General features: G+C 46.1%; 1 protein-coding gene across 1 annotated transcript in view; it reads right to left on the bottom strand.

The window, feature by feature from the left end:
• Window positions 1–358: 358 nt before the first annotated feature.
• The window catches only part of LOC142750440 (uncharacterized), a 68,352-nt gene continuing 47,426 nt past the window's right edge, over window positions 359–21,284 (bottom strand). Inside the window, exons 5-7 of the mRNA XM_075859440.1 lie at window positions 4,032–4,277; window positions 1,199–1,394; window positions 359–446 (exon numbers count right to left, since the gene is read on the bottom strand). Coding sequence (XP_075715555.1) covers window positions 359–446; window positions 1,199–1,394; window positions 4,032–4,277 — 530 coding nt within the window. The remainder of the gene's footprint in view (window positions 447–1,198; window positions 1,395–4,031; window positions 4,278–21,284) is intronic.

Below are 21,284 nucleotides of genomic sequence, written 5' to 3'. Positions count from 1 at the left end.
GACTAGGCCAGTGTCCCTATGCATAAACCTTGGGTTGATATTGAAAACTATCTCACTGCTTTGCCACTTAAAAGAGTCCTGCTTCTTAATACTTCAGATGATATCACTGGAATGACAATTTCCAACTCTGTCACTGCAGCTACATTATCGGTATGGAGGTAAAACTGGACTCTTTTGGTCACTTTCCATTATTATAATTTCAAAGGACTTCTTTGCTTTTGCTTTGTAAGAATTCCACAGTTCATAGACCTCTAATGTGGTTGGAGAAGTTATTCTCTAGTGCCTCCCACCCAAGTAAAACTATCTCTTTGATTTATAAAGAAACCCTCTACATCTAAGGCATCAATCTCTCCATATTTCATCCGTCTATGAGAGAATGACTTAGGGAAAACTTGCACTCCTTGTGAGCTTGCTCAAATTTATAGAGCCCCTCACAAGATTTTCCGCTGTGTCCATATCCAAGAAAACAGTTACAAAATACTGTTGAGGTGCTACAAAACCCCAGACAAAACGGCAATGTACACTGCTGTAGGTTTGGATACCTGCTGGAGATGTTTAAGGGTAAAGGGAACCTTTTATCATATTTGGTGGCCGTGTGAAAATAATAATCATTGGTGTCCGGATATCTTCAGGCTATATATAATAGCAACATTCCCCCTTCGCCAGAGCTTGCTTTACCCCCCCCCCCCTCTAGTTGTATCACCTGATGCCATATTTAAATATCTTTCATTTTGAGGAGCTGTCCCATTGGGAGTCACAAACCAGGTCCACATTCTTAAAGATTTGGCAACCTTGGAAACAGTTTAGAAAATTCTCCATAGCAGATATCCTCCCCCTCCAGTACTATGTTACAAAAAAGGGTCATCATTGATCTTTTCCTCTTCCGATATGATAAAATGTGGTCACCCCTGTAGTCACTGTTCTCTTCATAATTATGTATTGTACCTTTTGGATGCTAACTTAATGTTTGTAATGGTTTAGAGTTGTATAAAAAAAATAAAAAAAAAGTCCATTTAGGAAATAAACACACATACTTAGACCAGCCATTAAATTTACAATATGCAACTATCTAACTTTACACAATTTAGAATAAACTGATGACAACATGTCATATTATGTAAACTGAATGTACATAGTAATTAGGATGATGACAATACACATGAGCTGCTAGAGCATGGCAGCACATCAATGTACTTACCCAGGGGGGCAATGTAGAATACAGAGGTGAAGTAGTTTGTAGTAGCCAGCAGCACAAATATCACAGTCTTTAGCTGATCCTCCGTGACATGTTGTGCATACCTGGTGGCAAGCTGAACAGAAGCCCAGTTTCATCCCATCTGCTTCTTCACTTGTATTGTATGTCCCACTGGGACATTGCTTAACACAAGTGTTTTCTGCAATGAAAACATGCAGAGTTATATTTGATAGATAACTGACTTGTATGTATATTATATGTATGTTATATTTAATTTCAGTGTAGTACACATTAAAATCAATTTAAGTGTAGTAGATGCTAAACTAGGCCAAAAGAAAAACACAAGGGCAAAAATGTTTCCTTTAGTGCTTTCCTATTAGGGCAGCAATGTCTGGGCAACAGTGAGCATCGCAGATTGGTGAGATATACAAAACTGTATAAAGATCTCTTGAAGAAAAACAAAAACATTTTGGCGAGCATAACCAAGGAAGTGGAGGCCAAAGAGCAGGATAAGCCTGGCAAATCTTGCAACTTGAAAGTCAATGGGAAGAGGGTCATGTGACACATCAAACTTATCGAGAATTTCACAAGAAAAACAATGGTGTGCTTGGTTTTAACGTTACTTTATTCTTTCATGAGTTATTTACAAGTTTCTGACCACTTATAAAATGTGTTCAAAGTGCTGCCCATTGTGTTGGATTGTCAATGCAACCCTCTTCTCCCACTCTTCACACACTGATAGCAACACCGCAGAAGAAATGCTAGCACAGGCTTCCAGTATCTGTAGTTTCAGTTGCTGCACATCTCGTATCTTCACAGCATAGACAATTGCCTTCAGATGACCCCAAAGATAAAAGTCTAAGGGGGTCAGATCGGGAGATCTAGGGGGCCATTCAACTGGCCCACGACGACCAATCCACTTTCCAGGAAACTGTTCATCTAGGAATGCTCGGACCTGACAACCATAATGTCCCCCATAACTTGTAAATAACTCATGAAAGAATAAAGTAACGTTAAAACCAAGCACACCATTGTTTTTCTTGTGAAATTCTCGATAAGTTTGATGTGTCACATGACCCTCTTCCCATTGAAAAAACTAAAGTTGGATACAAAATGGCCGACTTCAAAATGGCCGCCATGGTCAACACCAAGTTTGAAAAGTTTCCCCCCTCCCATATACTAATGTGCCACAAACAGGAAGTTAATATCACCAACCATTCCCATTTTATTTATCTGTATCCATATTAATGGCCCACCCTGTATAATACAGTAATATAATACAGTATACCAAAATATAAAAAAAGAAACCGCATATAAAATCCCTAACCCGTCACCCTGTATCCAATCTGCTTCTGACAACTCTGGAAAAATATCTTTCCACTTTCTAAAGCCCCCACCTAAGAACACATTTTTGCCATAGCCCCTTGTTTTTAAGTTGAATTAATTAAAAATTCGAACACATGGGAGCTCGTATTAACTCTCTTAAATTTGAGGAACGTTCTATTTTAATAGTGACTTAAATGTAAATAATAAAAAATAGTCCTTAGACTATAAACCGACCTTGGACAGTAAGTGCCCCCCCCCCCCCAAAAAAAAAAGTTAAAAATTTTATTAATAAGTTATATATACCAAAAACTACAACTAAGGCTAGATTCACTTGGGCATTGCGCATCTCGGATGTGAAAAACTGAAGTTTTTCACGTCCGACGGGCATCCGTGCTCTGCGCTGCGGGATGCGATATAACGCATCCCCCATAGACTAGAGTCTATGGAGGGATGCGTGAAGCGTGAAAAACCAGGACATGTCCTATTTTCTCACTGACCCTTCACACGGTCCGTTGAATTATATAGGTCCGTATGACAGCTGTTGTTTCAACGGCCGTCACACGGACGTTTAACACGTTTGTGTAAATAAAGCCAAATAGTGCCATTAAAAATTACAACTCATCTCGCAAAAAACAGGCTCTCATATAATTACGTTGAAAGAATAATAAAAGTTAAGGCTATTGGAATATGACGATACAAAAACAAAAATATACAGTACCGAAATGCCAAAATAGGTTCAGACATAGTGGAAATTTTCCACACTGGATTTTGCTGCATATTTGCTACAAATACACAACGAATCGGCAGCAAAATTAGCATATATGAGCAGTCGTCCAGGCATTGCAAAGGCTGAAATCTGCAGTGAAAATCCGCTGCTCCTCCGCTGCAGACTACGGAATTGAAATTCTGCACCGCAAGCTATTTTCTGCACACTTGTTTTCTGCAACGTCTGCACTAAGTTAACTAAAAGGCTAAATCTACCAAAGGGAAAAAAATCTGCTGCGGATTTCGACTGCAATCTTTCCACAGTGGAATTCTGAAGCAAATCCACCATGTCTGAATGTGTCCTTAAAGGGGTCATCCATGATTAGGGAAACATCGCTGTTTACTTCCAAAAACAGTGGTACACCTGACAGGTTGTGTGTAGTATTGCAGCTCAGCCCTATTCGGTACAATGGAGCCAAGCTGCAATACCAGAAACAACCCAGGGACAGGTGTGGCCATGTTTTTCTAATCCTGTCCAACCACTTCAAGGAATGCTGGGAAATTATAGTTTAAAATCCTTTAGAGCTGAAAGTACAGTTGCGGATGTAAGTGGCTATCAAACATATGGTAAATTAAGGCCAGTGCGAGATAAGTAATGTAAAGTATCAGAATTATTAAAGTCAAGTTTAAAGGCGCTTAATAGTATAAGAATATTTCCTAAACACATGCAATCATTGCCACACAGTATGAAGGTTTGCTGAAAAATGAACCTAACTCTATATTACAATAGATATCTGCTACTTACTATATAGGTAGAAAGGTACAGAACAGGTTAGACAGTTCTCCGCAGTGGGACCATCACATGATTCGCACGTCTTATCACAAGTACTGCATGTGAATAAATCGTCTTCTAGGAATGTCTGTGGAGGGCATTTTGCATCGCCTTGTACCCCACACATTTCACTGTCCTGGTCCAGTGTTAGTTGGCTTTGGCACTGTGTACAGTCTGTTGGCTGAGGGCCAGAACATTTGGCACATGTTCTGTGACATTCTGAAAGAGAAAAATATTAAAATGTACATTATAATACAGTTATTTATTATACTTAAAATAGAAATGTATTTATTAATTTAATTATTCAGAAAATGTAAATACATTTTTAGAAAAAAACTCCTTCCTTGTGTTAATTTTAGCAGAAATCATAAGTCATTTTGCTGAACAGTTACACAGTATGTTATAGCAAAACAGTGAAATTCCTTTAATACAGCATCCTGTAAGAAAAAAAATCTGATAATGCAGGACTGATCTGCATGACAAACTTGAATTTTTACATAACGAAAAGATTGAGCAGAACAAAACTTTATGAGAACCTTTACTGGAAAACACTGGAATGACAGAATATTTTGCATTAGCAGATTATTTTTTTAACCGCCTTCCTTGAGATTCTCTGCCCTTAAAAGTAAACTGTATATCTATGACCTTACAATAATCCAGAATGTTTGATAATCCAGCACCCACCAGGTTCCATTAATGCAGCATTAAAGGAATGTAACTGTATATGTGCATGTCCTTTCAACCAGTGGTTTGTCCTGGTGCGTAGGGAACTTCATATCAGCCAACAGTAACCAGACTAGGAAGGCTTTGAACATTGATGTCCACTATGGGTTTCTAGTCTGCAAGGAGGTCTCTATAGCATCCAGTGTGCCATAATATCAGCCACTAGGTCTGCTAGTGCTGTAGTCATACCTCCCAACTGTCCCGACTCAGCGGGACAGTCCCGGATTCCGGGCGGGGTCCCGCTGCCCCGGGCGGTTGGTGGTATGTCCCAGTGTCAACTGTATCTGCATCCTCAGGAAGACTCCCCGGGCACAGCGCTACTTTAAATGCTCAACCTGGGGAAGCCCTTGACGTCACTGTCTATATATGGACAGTGATGTCAAGCTTTTAAATATCAAGTCCCCTGCCAGAGCAACGCAAGCTCTCTGGCCGGGGACTCCTGTCTTGTAAAAGCCCATCACTGTCCATATAGCGTTGCTGATGCTCTGGCCGGGGATTTCACTCCTGAAGCAGCCCCTGACATCACTGTCTGTATACAGCTAGTGACGTCAGGGACTCCCTCCAAGAGCGGAATCCCCCGGCCAGAGCGTTGCCCACGCTCTGGCCGGGGATTCCGCTCCCAGAGGGAACCCCTGTCAAGGAGTTGAATCCCCGGCCAGAGCATTGCCGATGCTCTGGCTGGGGATTCCGCCCCTAGAGGAAGCCCCTGACATCTATGTAGTGACATCGGTGGCTCATCCTGGAGCAAAATCACCGGCAAGAGAGTTGCCGAGGCTCTGTCTGGGGTAGTGCCCTTCTGGAGAAACCCCTGGCGTCACTATCCATATATATATGGACAGTGACGTCAGGGGCTACTCCTGGAGCGGAATCTCTGGCCAGAGCAATGCCGATGCTCTGGCCGGGGATTCCGCGCCTAGAGGGAACCCATAACTTCACTTTCCATACATGGACAGTGACATCAGGGCTCCTCCAGGAGCGGAATCCCTGGCCAGAGCATTACTGATGCTCTGGCCAGGGATTCCAGCATCTCAAAGACCCTAAAATTACTGTCATACATGGACAGTGACATCAGGGGCTTCTCCAGCAGCGGAATACCCAGCCAGAACGTTGCCCACACTCTAGCCGGGGAAACCCGGCCGTCAAAAAATGGAACATGCCCTATTTTCGGCCGATCTCCCGGCCGCCCGGCTCCCATAGAAGTCTATGGGACCGGGTAATACACGGCCATCACTGGAATGTGTTCTGAGTGACGGCCATGCCTTCCGTCACTCGCTCAATCCTCCTCCTCACAGTGTGAAGTGCATGTGAGGAGGAGAAGGGTATTATTTTGCTCCCTGTAGGAGCGGAATCCCCAATCCCCGGCCACAGCTTCGGCAAAGCTGTGGCCGGGGATTTGGGATTTTGCTCCAGGAGAAGTCCCTGACTTCACTGTGTCCATGTATGGACACAGTGACGTCAGGGACATCTGAAGCGGAATACCCGGCGCTGCAGCCGGTGTTTCCGCTCCAGGAGAAGTCCCCGACTTCACTGCGGAATCCCTGGCACTGTGGCTGGTGTTTTACCGCTCCAGGAGAAGTCCCTGACTTCACTTTTCCTATATAGACACAGTGACGTCAGGGACTTCGGAGGCGGAATCCCCGGCATTGTGGCCGGTGTTTCCACTTCAGGAGAAGTCCCTGACTTCACTATCCATTTATGGACAGTGAAGTCAGGGACTTCTCCTGGAACGGTGGCGCTATCTACAAAAAAGGTAGGGGGGTGCCATCTATGGGGGGGTGCTGTGTAGAACTACCTACAGGGGGCTGTGTGGCATTGCCTACAGGGGGCTGTGTGGCATTACCTACTGGGGTCTGTGGGGCATTACCTACAGTGGGCTGTGGGGCACTACTTACAGGGGGGCTGTGTGGCACTACTTACAAGGGGGGCTGTGTGGCACTACCTACAGGGGGGCTGTGGCAGTATCTACAGAGGGCAGTGTGTGGCATTATCTACATAGGGAAATGTGTGGCAAAAAATACACAAATTAAATTCATCCGTTTTTAAAACGGACAGGGAAAAACTGATGCAAAACGGTCGTTTTTATCGGCCGACACTCGGACCCTGTTGTGTGAATAGAGCCTTCGTGTCACTGCTTGAAAGGTTACCAGTGCAGTATAAAGTCATTGTGAAACAGCTAGTCCTTAATATTTGACATTAGTTAACATGGATGGTTTTCTGTGATATTACCATCTTAAAGATTAACCCTTTATACCATGTAAAATAGAAAAAGCATTGCACATCATGCTATGAGCTTCCATTACATTAAATTGAATAAAATAATAATTTTTAATTGTATGCATTAACCTGCTTTATATTGCACACATATGACCTCCAAATAGCTTTTAGAAAGGATAAGTAACCTGACTTCTACATCCCCCTTATACCTCTAGCAACTGGGAGAACTATCTAAACACTAAATTTATTTGTTTTTCCCAAGTTCTATTCACTAACAATTTGCTTTTCGCTGTGGCCAGGTGCCTCTTCTGAGAAGGTGGCATTTATATGCCATAGCAGAACCTTTTATTACTTCCCTCTTGCTACCCACTCTAGCTAGTTCCTCTTCAGCGAAACTCATAAAAGGCCCATTCATTGAGGAGCAATGAATGACTGCACCGTTTCCCTTGCAACTTGGTTTTCTGGCCACCAATCTATAGCTGTACTATGTGCCAGACAAGCAGTGCAAGGAAGTGTGAATTTCCTCCTGAGATCCCATTATTATTCTTTCCGTCAAGAGACTTTTTGACCTTTTTAATCTTGTATTTTGTGTGTTGTTTGCCGGTTTCTCACCATGTGTTTAAACATTGAATAGTAAATGTATTTGCCAGCTAAATGTTAAGTGAATGGGCAGTACATTTAAAGCACTGGTCCCTTAAGGTATAAATTCTAGTGTGTAATAAAACATATTTGTAAATAAATAAAACACCTTTATTTCTTGTGAGAAAAGCAATTACTTATTTTAGAGACCCAAGATATAAAGTAAAGCAAGCATCATTCTAGCCGCAAGAATGATGCTTGCTAAGTCTTGGAAGTCCCCTGTCCCTCTCACAATAGCGGAACTGATAAACGTAATATAAAATTCGATCATACGATGGAAAAGTTGGTGACAGTCAGACTTAACTCAGTTGTCAAATTCTCGACTAGATGGTCTTTATGGTCTGATTATGTGACATTTGGGGCCTCCCTCCCTGTTGATGTACTACAAATACATCATGACATATTTATTTTGCTAATTGTCAACTTCTCCTCTCTGTAAACCTACATTCTTTTGTTTCAACTGCATAAAAGATGGGATTGTGTTCCTTCGGTCCCTCTTATTCTCATACTCTACTGCTATCTTTGGTTCCTATTAAGTTGTGTGCCTTTGTAAGCAATTTTGATGCTCACACTTTGTACCTCTATGTATCTTGATTCATTTATAATCAAGTTATCAGCCATGGAGAAATGTTACTTTTTATCATTGTTACTCTATATTGCAATGTTTGTATTATGATATATTATGTGCTATGCCGTTTTGTAACGCCATGTTGGCGTTAGTGTTATTTTTGCCCTATATGCATACTTTTGTTTTCTTTCTTGAATCTAAAATCTCAATAAAAATTTAAATTAAAAAAAAAGTAAAGCAAGCATTTAACTACAGGGCCAGCGATATCTTCATCCCCTACTGCCGCTTAACTTTTGTTTCATCTAACTAGCCCAATTATCTTGCGTTTAATTGGAGGGTTACACTAATATGATAAAATAGTACTTCTGCTTGTCAATCCCTTTGTCCCGAAGGCCTTATTCACATGGACGTGTTTAAAGAGACTCTGTCACCACATTATAAGTGCCCTATCTCCTACATAAGGAGATGGGCGCTGTAATGTAGGTGACAGTAATGCTTTTTATTTAAAAAAAACTATCTTTTTTCACAAAGTTAGGAGCGATTTAAGTTTATGCTAATGAGCTTTCTTAATGCCCAAGTGGGCGTGCTTTTACTTTCGACCAAGTGGGCGTTGTACAGAGGAGTGCATGACGCTGACCAATCGGCATCATGCACTCCTCTCCATTAATTTACACTGCACTAGCGATATAGATATATCGCTATGTGCAGCCTCATACACAAGCCCTAACATTACTACAGAAGAGGCCGTACTGCAGACCAAAAGAAAATAAGGGGAGGCCTCCATGACTGAAATAGTTGGGAGGGACTATGAGAGTAGGTTAAGGATAGTAGGAGGGCTTGGGGGAAGTAGGGGTGGGGTTTGAAGGGGATGTACCTGTTTCCTGTTGTGCTCTTCTCTCTCTTCGCCAGGACACAGAAGCAGGAGCATGTCTGTTATCCCTGCTGCGTCTGACGAGGAGACGATGGAGATGCTGCAGGCCGCGGCAGCCTCTCAGGGTCCTGGATGGCTCGGAGCACGAGTGGCGACGCTGCTGCAGGGACAAGCGGGCGCTCCGGTCCAGGAGCGAGCAGAGTCGTCGGGAGCGAGCGGGGAGTGCTCCATCATGCCGGTGGTCTCGGGGCTGCTGGAGCAGGCCGAGGTACAGGACCGGCGTGCCAGGGGGTCGGGCAGGAGAAGAGGAGAGCCCGTTTCCCCCGTGACTCAGGCCAGGGCTGGCACTCCCGGCGTGACGCGCAGCACGAGGTGCTCGCGCCCGCCCGCACGGCTGAGTCCTGAAGACATCCCGGCGCAAGAGGAGCCCCTCAGTGGACCCTTCAGGCCAGACCCCAGGGCGGACTGCCGCTGCTCTTTCGTCTGGTCCTGGGAGGAATCCCAAAACGCGGCAGCGCCCGGCGGCAGCGGCGAGGAGGACGCGGCCTTCACTTCCGGCCACAACCCCTCCTTCTTCGGTACGTGGCGGAAGGGCAACGGTGACCCTGCATGGTGATGTGCCAGCCAGAGGGTCGGCTCATGGTGACGTCGAGCGGGCAGCGGAGGTGGAAATGAGCAGAGGACGCAGGATGAGGTCGGTGGTTGGAGTGCCAGGGACGGAACAGCTGGGAGCTGGTTCAGCGGGACGGACGAGGCATGAACTGGAGCTCGGCCAATTGGATGATGCGATGTCACCCCCCCTTTTCTCAGACGGAAATCGGAATTCCCCGTGCACACACTGCCAACGCGGACAGCGCCAGAGGGAGTCCGGAGCATTGGAGGACGGTGAGCGGCGGGCCTCTGCACGTGGACATGGGGGTCCGGCTGATGGGTTCACAGCCCCTGGGCAGCCTGGTGAGTTGACACCTACATTACCATTTCCAGCTTTATTGATGTCGGGTATCGGTGTAGAGGGTGTCGCGTCGCGGCGGAGTCGGGGGTCCCGGGGTTACAGGCGGGTGCGGGGGATAGTTTTGCGGAGTTAGTGGGATGTTTAAAGGTGTTGGTGGGGCGGCTAGGCGGTTTCCCTTCCCAAGAACCGTCAGGCGTGGCGCCGGCCGCGGTGTGGGGGGGCAGTGTTGGAAGCGCTCCGGTTCTTCAAACCGGAGGGGGGTTAACCGCGGGGGCAGAGGTTGCAGTGGGGGCGGCGGTTCAAACAGACTCGCCAAAGGAGGTGGATAGGGTGCGTCTCGATGATCGCGCGCGCGGGGAGGTTTACATTTGTTATGAGGGCCCGTTAGGGGCGCATTTGAAGCAGGAGGTAAAAGAAAGGATTTGGAAAGACGAGTATGTGGAGATCTTTTCCCTGCTTCCGCTGGAGAAGTTTAACTTGGATAAGGTGAAGCGGGATGAAACAAAAAAGGACGAGGAAGAAAAGAGACGGTACATATTGATTCCAAAAACGTTCGTCAATTGGATGCAGGCTTTTGCAATTTTGGCGAGTGTTATTGGAGAAAAGGCGCCGGATAATTGTTCCGGCTTGTTTTGTTATTTGGATGCGGTGGGGGAGGCGCATCGGGTTTATGGGGGCCAGGCTTGGCTTCGTTACGATGAGCAGTTTCGGCAGTGGAAAGCGGTGCGGCCGAATATACGGTGGGATCATAAGGACATAGCCTTATGGTTGAAAGTGACGGCACTTTATAAGCAGGGGCAGTCCTTTCCCGGGAGCGGGAACGCAGCAGGAACTTCCGGCGGAGGTAGTCAGGCCTCAGGTTCCAAATTTGGGACGTGTTGGCAGTTCAACGAGGGGCAGTGCAAATTTGGAGCAGCGTGTAAATTCAAGCATGTGTGTTCACATTGCAGCGGGCAGTCGCATGGAGCGTCCAAATGTTTTAAAAAGGGTAAACGACAGGGGGGAGCCAGCGGTGCGTCTGGTTATGGGGGAGACTCCGGTGAAGCTCATAAAGATGGCCCCCTTTCTAAGTAAGTACCCCAATAAGGAGAGGGCGTGGTTGATTAGTTTAGGTTTTGGTTCCGGTTTCGTTATTCCGCCCCCTTCGCATGAGGTCCCTTTCACGCGGCGCAACCTTAAGTCGGCATATCAGCATGCGGGGGTAGTCTCGGAGAAAATCCGGAAGGAGATTGATCTGGGCAGAATGGCGGGCCCCTTTTAGCACGATCCCAGTTCCGGGTTTGGTGGTGTCACCGTTAGGGGTGGTTCCGAAACGAGAAGGTAACAAATTCCGGCTCATTCAGCATTTGTCCTTCCCAAAAGGGGCGTCGGTTAATGATGGCATTGACCCGGATCTCTGTTCCGTGGTTTATACGTCGTTTGATGCGGCGGTAGCGTTGGTACGTGGTTACGGAAGAGGAGCTCTGATGGCAAAAACTGATATTCAAGCGGCGTTCCGTTTATTGCTGGTTCATCCGGACAGCCAGCGGTTGTTGGGAAGTTATTGGGACGGGGGTTACTACATTGATCGATGCCTTCCCATGGGTTGTTCGTTGTCGTGCGCGTACTTTGAGGTTTTTAGTTCTTTTTTGGAATGGGTAGTCAGGGAGGTCGCCGGGGTGGAATCAGTTATTCACTATCTCGACGATTTCTTGTGTGTTGGCCCGTCGCGTTCGGGGGTTTGCGCAAATTTATTGGAGACGGTCAATTGGGTGTCAAGGGAGTTCGGAGTACCCTTGGCTGTGGAAAAAACTGAGGGTCCAGTGACGACCATTTGTTTTTTGGGAATTACAATCGACTCCGTAGCAATGGAGTGCAGATTGCCGGAGGATAAGTTGGGGGATTTGCGGTTGGTAGTGGAACGAGCGTGTCGGATTAAGAAAATTACACTACGTGAATTGCAGTCCTTATTGGGGAAGTTGAATTTTGCTTGCCGCATCATGCAGGTGGGCAGGGTTTTTTGTCGACGGTCGGCAGCGGCGACGGCGGGGGTTGGGGAACCCCATCATTTAATTCGTCTGGCGGCGGAGCACAGGGAAGATTTGCGGGTCTGGCTCCATTTTCTGGCACAGTATAATGGGCGCTCTCTTTGGATGTCCCGGGCGTTGGATAGCTTCGATTTGGAATTGTTCACTGATGCGTCTGGGGCGGTGGGGTTCGGGGCGTTCTTTAAAGGTCAATGGTGCGCGGAAAAATGGCCGGTTGCGTGGGTGGAGGCGGGCCTGACGCGTAACTTGGCCCTACTCGAACTGTTTCCCATCGTGGTGGCGGTCACCATTTGGGGAGACAGGTTCCGGGACAAAAAAGTGCGTTTTCATTGCGACAATCTGGGGGTGGTGATGGCTATAAATAATACTTCGGCGTCGTCCCCTCCAGTGGTTCGCTTGTTGCGTCAGTTGGTGCTTGCCTGTTTGAGTTTAAATGCGTGGGTGGTGGCGGTGCATGTTCCCGGGGTAGAGAATTGTATTGCTGACGCGCTTTCTCGCTCGCAGTGGGATCGTTTCCGTCAGCTGGTCCCGGACGCGGAGTTAACGGGGGTGGACTGTCCCAGTCATCTGTGGGAGCTGGTATCCAGGTGGCAGGTGCCTTGATTAAACGTTCGCTGGCCAGTGCGACGTGGTCGTCGTATGCTGCTGGATGGAGGCAATGGGAAGAGTGGGTGAGATCTTTGGGTGATGTGTGCTCGGATGATGATAGGATGGTGGCCTTGCTGTTTTGGTTGGGGGATGCGTTTGCCCGGGGTTGCCCGGTCGCTAAGGTTAATCGCTTCGTGGCGGCCATTGCTTTTGGTTGTAAATTACGGGGGTTGGTGGATATCACGAAGCGTTTCTTGGTGGGCCAGGCATTGAAGGGGCTGAGACGGGGTGTAGTGGTGAGAGATAAGAGGCGTCCCGTGTCATTTCAATTGTTGTGTTCGCTGGAGGTGGTGGTGTGGCAGGTGTGTCGTTCAGAGTATGAGAGCAAGCTTTTCCGGTTGGCTTTTGCGTTAGCCTTTTTTGGAGCTTTTCAGGTAGGGGAATTGGTTTCTCCCAGTTCGGTAAAAGCGGGGGGCTTGCTGCAGGATAATGTCGATTTGTATGAAGACAGGGTGGAGATAGTGTTGCGACGGTCGAAAACGGATCAGGGGGAGGCGGGACGTCGAGTGGTTTTGTTGGCGGTCCCGGGAAATCCGGTTTGTCCAGTGTTGTGCGTCAAGGAGTACTTAGGGGGTTTAGATCTCTCGGACGGGCCGTTGCTGCGGCACGCGGATGGCTCGTTTCTGTCGCGGTATCAGTTTATCTCGGTTTTCAGAAAGTGTCTAGTGGCTAGCGGGGTGCAGGCGGAGCAATACTCGTCTCATTCTTTCCGTATAGGGGCAGCGACGGAGGCGGTGAGATGGGGTTTGGATGATGCATGCGTGCGGCGGATAGGGCGTTGGGAGTCGGCGCGTTTCCGTTCTTATGTTCGCTTGCACATGTTGTGATATGTTAATGTATAGCATGTTCCGGGTGTGTGCGTTTCCGCCTGAGTATTAATGGTGCGCGGCAGCGAGCGGTGGTGCGTGTATGTTCTTCATTTGTTTTGCAGGCCGTGACTCATGCATGGTGTGGATTATGGGACACTCTTTTGTGTACTGGGGTGCCCTTCGCGCAGATGTACGGCCGGACGGTCGACAGCTCAGGATTCCGCGGGACGCGGCGGTCGTGAGGTGGATGGGTATACGGGGAATGACATGGAACAGGGTATTGCCTGAGTTTCACAATTTTGTACTGCTTGACAGGGCGCCGGAGGTGCTGGTGTTGCATGTGGGAGGCAACGATTTGGGCCTACGCCCTTTCCGGGAGTTGGTACGGGACGTCAAGCATGATTTGCTCTGCTTATGGGCAACTTATCCTAAATTGGTGACGGTGTGGTCCGAGATGGTCCCTAGGAAGAGCTGGCGGATGGCCCGTTCGGTGGAAAAAAATTAACAAGGCTCGCATTAAGGCTAACAGGGCCATGTCGAGCTTCGTGGCGCGTAATGGTGGGGTTGCGGTGCGCCACTGGGATCTGGAGGCTGGGACAGGCAGGTATTGGAGAGAGGATGGTGTGCACCTCAATGATGTGGGGATGGATATGTGGAGTCTGGCTTTGACGGATGGAATTGAGCGAGCGGTGGGAGTGTGGAGGAGCTCGCAGGCGTGAGGTGGTCAAGGCCTGTTTCGCTTTGGCGGGGGGGAGTCCTTGAAGTAGGTCGTAAAAAGTGGTGGGGGGGAATGCATCACGGGATGCACCCCCAATTAGTCGGCTTCTTAGGGTGTTACCCCTTTTGAAAGCTGGGTTATATATATGGTGGCCATCTGCAAAAGGTAATTGGTGCCCCCGGGCCGGGTTACGGCTGGGGGTAAGGTATTGGTGGGCAGATGGCCAAAATTAAGTATCGGTGGCTTCAAGGACTTGCCCCTGTCATTCTGGTTGGTTAATAATGTTGTGACCCTGATAGGGTCGCAGTGGGTTATTTAATGTTATGATGAATCCCTTTTTGGGGATTCAAAAGTTATGGTATTTAAAAATTCATTGTTATTTCAATAATAAACGGCTGCTGTGGCCATAAATATCCAACTCTGTTTCAGTGTCTGCTTTGGGAAGGGTAGTTTTTACATAAGGGGAGAAGTGACTCGACTTATTTGAGTCAAGTGTCCTGATAATGAATACACATGAAATCCAGCCTGGACGTCATGTGTACTCAGAATCCTGACACTTCTGAATCTTTTTTGTGAGATTCCAGCAACGGATACGAAATATCGCGAGATCTTGGAGCTAAACGAGATTTGGTGTCACTTGCCGGAATCTCACAAAAAAAGAGTCAGAAGTGTCAGGATTCTGAGTACACATGACGTCCAGGCTGGATTTCATGTGTACTCATTATCAGGACACTAGTAATGTTAGGGCTTGTGTATGAGGCTGCACATAGCGATATATCTATATCGCTAGTGCAGTGTAAATGAATGGAGAGGAGTGCATGATGCTGATTGGTCAGCGTCATGCACTCCTCTGTACAACGCCCACTTGGTCGAAAGTAAAAGTACGCCCACTTGGGCATTAAGAAAGCTCATTAGCATAAACTTAAATCGCTCCTAACTTTGTGAAAAAAGATTGTTTTTTTTAAATAAAAAGCATTACTGTCACCTACATTACAGCGCCCATCTCCTTATGTAGGAGATAGGGCACTTATAATGTGGTGACAGAGTCTCTTTAACGTCCGTGTTAGTCAATGGGGCCGTTCAGACATTCCGTGATTTTAATGCAGCGTGTGTCCGCTGTGTAAAACTCACGACATGTCCTCTACTTGGCCGTTTTTCGCGCATCACGCACCCATTGAAGTCAATGGGTGCGTGAAAATCACGCGCAGCACACGGATGCACTTCCATGTGTCGCGCAACAGTAGATAAAGAAATGAAGGAAAAAATAAAAGCACTTCCTTCATTTCTTTTTCTAAACATCAAAACCACGTGTCATAAGGATGGCATATGCGTGAAAATCACACAGCCACGCAGCAAACACTGATGACACATGGAACTGCAACGCGCAAAACGCGCATGTTCATGTGAATAAGGCCTTAGTCTGTTGAACTCTACAAGAAACCTATTGAAAAGAGAAATCCTATTATTTTTCAGCGTACTGGGTAACTGGTTTTTGGCTGTGCCCACTGGTCCTCTTTACTCCAGGGAAAAAAAGGTATGCATACTGGACAAATGTGACACCAGAATCTTCTGGACAAATATATGTCTTACAGGGGGTTTAATCTACACATTTTTTGGCCATGTCAATTTGGCATTCTATTTAAGGGTGATCACTGGCGATCTGATTGCTGCAACCTCCACCCATACAAAGAACAAAGATTCCCGATCTCCGTGGAGAGTTCGCACATGCATGGTCATTCTCCACTGAAATTAAGAGAAAGATAAGGCAACAGCAAAGAGAATGCACTCAGCTGCTTCCATATCTCCCATTTATTTTAATTTAGATTACGTTCTCGAGTTCTAAGAGATCCCAATGGTCAAACGCCCATGGATAACACTTTGATAGCATGTTTAACTTTTAAGTTTAAATTTAGGATCCCTTTAAAATTTCTTTGTCATTCTGGTCCCGGAAGTACTGGTCTTTTAGACTGTCGACACTGCAAAAAGTCCAATGTCTTACAGAAATAAATGGCATTAGAACATTTTAGCCATCTTACCCTTCCAAATGTCTATAATTACATACAATCAGCAGCTAAGTACAGCACTTACAATCTGCTGGAAGGAGTGCCTGATTATAATGGAAGGGTTTACTCTCCCTACAGGTTTTCTGGAAGCCGTTGTGCTGTACTTGGACTTGAGCAAATATACTGGTTGTCTCTATTTGAAAATACCAACAAGTTTCTTACAAATTTCAGATTCTAAAATAATATGCATGTACTTTATATTAATAATTGAAATGTTACACAGCTGATAATGGCTGCTTTTAAAGTGATGATTACATTAAAGTGCTACACACACACACACACCTTATCGGACTATTGGCTGCACCAAAGAGGAAAAAGTAGATATAAAAGTTTGTCATGACAAAGAAGATATTTTGTTTGACTTAAAAGATAATTTTCCACCACCATTGCCATTATAGATTTGGTTATATACTGCAGAATGAAAAGATAGAAAAGCAGAGACAAAGGTATAAAGGCATATGACGTAAATAACCTCTTAACAGGTCCATCACTCTGTTAAAGAGGGCTTTGGGGGCTTCTTTTACAGAGCATAGGAATTCTGACTGCACAAATTTCAGTTCTTTGGGGAGCCAGGTTGTCAGCGACAGCAGAGACTACATAGAGGGTGATTTGAAGCAGTTATTAAGAGATTCTGACCACCATTAATTGTTTTTTTGCAATGAAGTAGCATTGTGCAGGAATTCCCTGTCTTACCAAATGTAGTTTATGGCCTGGTAATCATGTGGTCATGTGATCCTTAGAGATCCGTTATGTGGTCAGAGTTGTTCTAATATTGTGACAAATGTTACAATATGATCACAATTTCCCCTCCACCTTGAGCTGCTGTCATCTCTAGTTACAGAACAACTGTGTTGCAAACCAAAATTATAAAGTCATATTGCTCCCCAAAAACGTCTCATGGTTATATTTATTTTCACTTACTTTACCTCAAATATCCCTAGAAAAACAAAAATACTATTTCTTAAATATGAAATGTAAATAAATAATATTCCCTAACGAGTCATTAAGGGGTTAATAATCCTTCTAAATCTAACTCCTCTGGACCAACTGATGGACAAATAAGTACAAACCTTAGTACACCGGCTCCATGAAGCAGATTTGTGCAGTGGTAGACATAGATAGCAGAGGTACCCTGTGGAAGAACATTATGTGGGCCCCTCTATTCTCCAACAGCTGTGCATCTCCATCATGGCTGTCTGTGTCAATTTCTCTGCTAACAACAACCCATGAGCCATGGAAAACATTAGCGTAGCTCATAGGCAATAGAACATACTATTAGGGTATGTTCACACGCTTAGCAAAAAACGTCTGAAAATACGGAGCCGTTTTCAAGGGAAAACAGCTCCTGATTTTCAGACGTTTAGGGTATGTTCACACGAGGGCGTCCGTAACGGCTGAAATTACGGGGATGTTTCAGCCTGAAAACATCCCCGTAAATTCAGCCGTAACGGCATGTGCAGGCGCTTGAACGCTGCGTCCATTACGGACGTAATTGGCGCTGCTATTCATTGGAGTCAATGAATAACGGCTCCAATTAAGCCCAAAAAAGTGACAGGTCACTTCTTTGACGCGGGCGTCTATTTACGCGCCGTCATTTGACAGCGCGCGTAAATTACGCCTCGTGTGAACAGACAAACGTCTGCCCATTGCTTTCAATGGGCAGATGTTTGTCAACGCTATTGAGGCGCTATTTTCGGACGTAATTCGGGGCAAAACCGCCCGAATTACGTCCGTAATTAGTGCGTGTGAACATACCCTTATTGAGCAACTCCTGTTTTTCGCTGTGTTTTTCACTGCGTTTTTCGCTGCGTTCTTTACGCCCGTTTTTGGAGCTGTTTTCAATAGAGTCTATGAGAAAACGGCTCCAAAAAACATCCCAAGAAGTGTCCTGCACTTCTTTTGATGAGCCGTCATTTTACGCGCCATATTTTGACAGCGACGCGTAAAATAAAGTCTTGTGGGAACAGAACATCGTAAAACCCATTGCAGGCAATGGGCAGATATTTGCAGGCGTAATGGAGCAGTCTTTTCAGGCGTAATTCGAGGTGTAAAATGCCTGAATTACGACTGAAAATAGGTTGTGTGAACATACCCTTACAGAAGCTGTGACCGCTTAGGGCATGACCACACATGGCGGAATTCCTCCGCAACTGTCCGCATCCATGCCGCACAGAATCTGCGTTGCAGATTCTGCTGCGGATCTGCACAAAATGTGCAGTACATTGATGCGGACTAGCTGCTGCGGACTGCGGGAAAAGTGCTTCCCTTCTCCCTATCAGTGCAGGATAGAGAGAAGGGACAGCACTTTCCCTAGTGAAAGTAAAAGAATTTCATACTTACCGGCCGTTGTCTTGGTAACGCGTCCCTCTTTCGGCATCCAGCCCGACCTCCCTGGATGACGCGCCAGTCCATGTGACCGCTGCAGCCTGTGCTTGGCCTGTGATTGGCTGCAGCCGTCACTTAGACTCAAACGTCATCCTGGGAGGCCGGACTGGAGACAGACGCAGGGAGTTCTCGGTAAGTATGAACTTATATATTTTTTTACAGATACATGTATATTGAGATCGGTAGTCACTGTCCCGGGTGCAGAAACAGTTACTGCCGATCGCTTAACTCTTTCAGCACCCTGGACAGTGACTATTTACAGACGTCTCCTAGCAACGCTCCCGTCATTACGGGAGCCCCATTGACTTCCTCAGTCTGGCTGTAGACCTAGAAATACATAGGTCCAGCCAGAATGAAGAAATGTCAAGTTAAAAAAGCAAGACGCATCCGCAGCACACATGACATGTGCATGACAGCTGCGGACTTCATTGCGGAACTTTGAATCTCCATTGAAGTCAATGGAGAAATTCCGCCATGAGTCCGCCACTGGTCCGCAACAGACAGAGCATGCTGCGGACACCAAATTCCGCTCCGCAGCCTATGCTCCGCAGCGGAATTGTACGCATCGTGTAAACGAACACTGCTAAATAGAAGTGTAAGTCAATGGAGAAACGGCTCCGCTGCGGATTAACGCTGCGGAGTGTCCGCAGCGGAATTTAAGTGAAATTCCGCCATGTGTGAACCCGCCCTAACAGAAGCTTTGACCGCTAAATCACTGCGGTAGGCCGACTGTGAGTGATGGCTGGGCTCCTACTGTAATGGCCGGGATCAGAGAAACCTCAGATTCTGTTCATTTAACCCCACAAAAACCAAGCCCTCATACAGCTACCGTGTTTCCCCGATAGTAAGACACCCCCGATTGTAAGACGTATCGGGGGTTTCAGGGGGGTCGGCTAATATAAGCCGTACCCCGAAAGTAAGACATATGTCTTACTTTCGGGGAAACACGGGGGTATTGCCGCCTCCTGCCCACTTCCACTCCCACTTAACGCCGAAGGACGGATATATCCGTCCTCAGCAGCTGCTAGTTCGCGCAGGAGGACGGATATATCCGTCCTGTGATGGTGCGGGTACTGAGACTGTACCCACGCGATCAGCGGCAGGAGCACGGCTGTTATACACAGCCTGGCTCCTGCTGCAACTGCCGAAATCGAAGCGCGCGCCGATTCCGGCAGTTTAACCCATTAAATGCCGCTGTCAATAGTGACAGCGGCATTTAATGTGTTTGACAGAGGGGGGGAGCTCCCTCTGTCACCCGATCGGCGCCCCCGCAAACAAATCGCGGGTCGCCGTCGGGTTTCCATGACAGCCGGGGGTCTAACAAAGACCCCCAGGTCTGCCTTCAGCATCTGCCTGTTAGGCGATGCCGGAGGCATGACCTAATAGTTTTACACTGACAGGCAATAATGCTTCGGTATACTAAGTATACCAAAGCATTATATATGCGATCGGCACATCGCATAGTGAAGTCCCCTGGTGGGACCAAAAAAAAAAAAAGTAAAACAGTTAAATAAAGTTTGTGAAAAAAAAACAAAAAATTTTTTTCCAATATAAGACATACCCCGAAAGTAAGACATAGTGGGGCTTTTGGGGATAAAAAGAAAGTAAGACACTGTCTTACTTTCGGGGAAACACGGTATGTCGACTGCAAAAGAAAAAAGAAAAGTTATGCCATTTAAGCCATTAGAAAGGGGGGGTGGCCCGCTCCATTAGCCCCCCTGCGACGCGATTGTGGGGTGCCGATAATCGTCATGTTTCTTCTCCTAGTAAACCCAGCTGGAGGCAGTATTGCAGTGTATGATACCAGTGATCAAACATTCGCTTGTTCAAGTACCCAAGGGGTACTAAGAAAAACTAGAAAACTTTTTTTTTTTTACATAATTGGTTTCACCATGTCCGTAAAAGTCAGAACTATTCTTATATAATTTTATTTAACTAACACGGTGAATGCCATAAAAAATTGTTGTTTTTTTTAGTCACCTTAGCTCCAAAAATAAAAAAAGGAATAAAAAAAGTGATCTGGCTGTGGTACCAAGGGGTCAAACATAAAAAATCTCCAAAAAACAATCACAATATTTTTTGGATTTATTTCTACCAACCCCCCGCCCAAAAAAATGAATAAAAGTTCATCAATAAATTACATGCGCCCCCAACACAAGACCTCAAACAACTGCTTTCATGGGAAAAAAAAAAAAAATGCTTGGCTCTTGGAATTTAGCAATGAAAAAATTAAAATAATCATCCAGTCCTGAAGGCTCAAAATAGGCCGGTCCTTAAATTTGCCTCACAGAGAAGGAAAATAAAAAAGTTTTCCTCTAATCCTACAAAGTAGTTAAATAATTCCTTGGATCAAAAAATCCATGCTCCCTCTTGGCATTTCTCAAAACACTTACAGATAAGGTAAGGGCCTGTTCTCACAGAGTATTTTGACGAGCTTTTTGGAGCGAAAACCGGCCGAAAATGCCTCCCATTGATTTAAATGGGAGGCGGGGGACATGCCCTATCTTCGCGTGTTTGTGCCTCTGACCTCCCATTGACATCAATGGGAGGTAGAGAGAGCGTATTTCGCAGAGTTTTTTGCCTTTAGCACTCAATGGCCGCAGGACGAA

Source organism: Rhinoderma darwinii, chromosome 3, assembly GCF_050947455.1.
Source record: "Rhinoderma darwinii isolate aRhiDar2 chromosome 3, aRhiDar2.hap1, whole genome shotgun sequence".
Lineage (NCBI taxonomy): Eukaryota > Metazoa > Chordata > Amphibia > Anura > Rhinodermatidae > Rhinoderma > Rhinoderma darwinii.
This window is presented reverse-complemented; position numbering and strand designations above follow the sequence as displayed.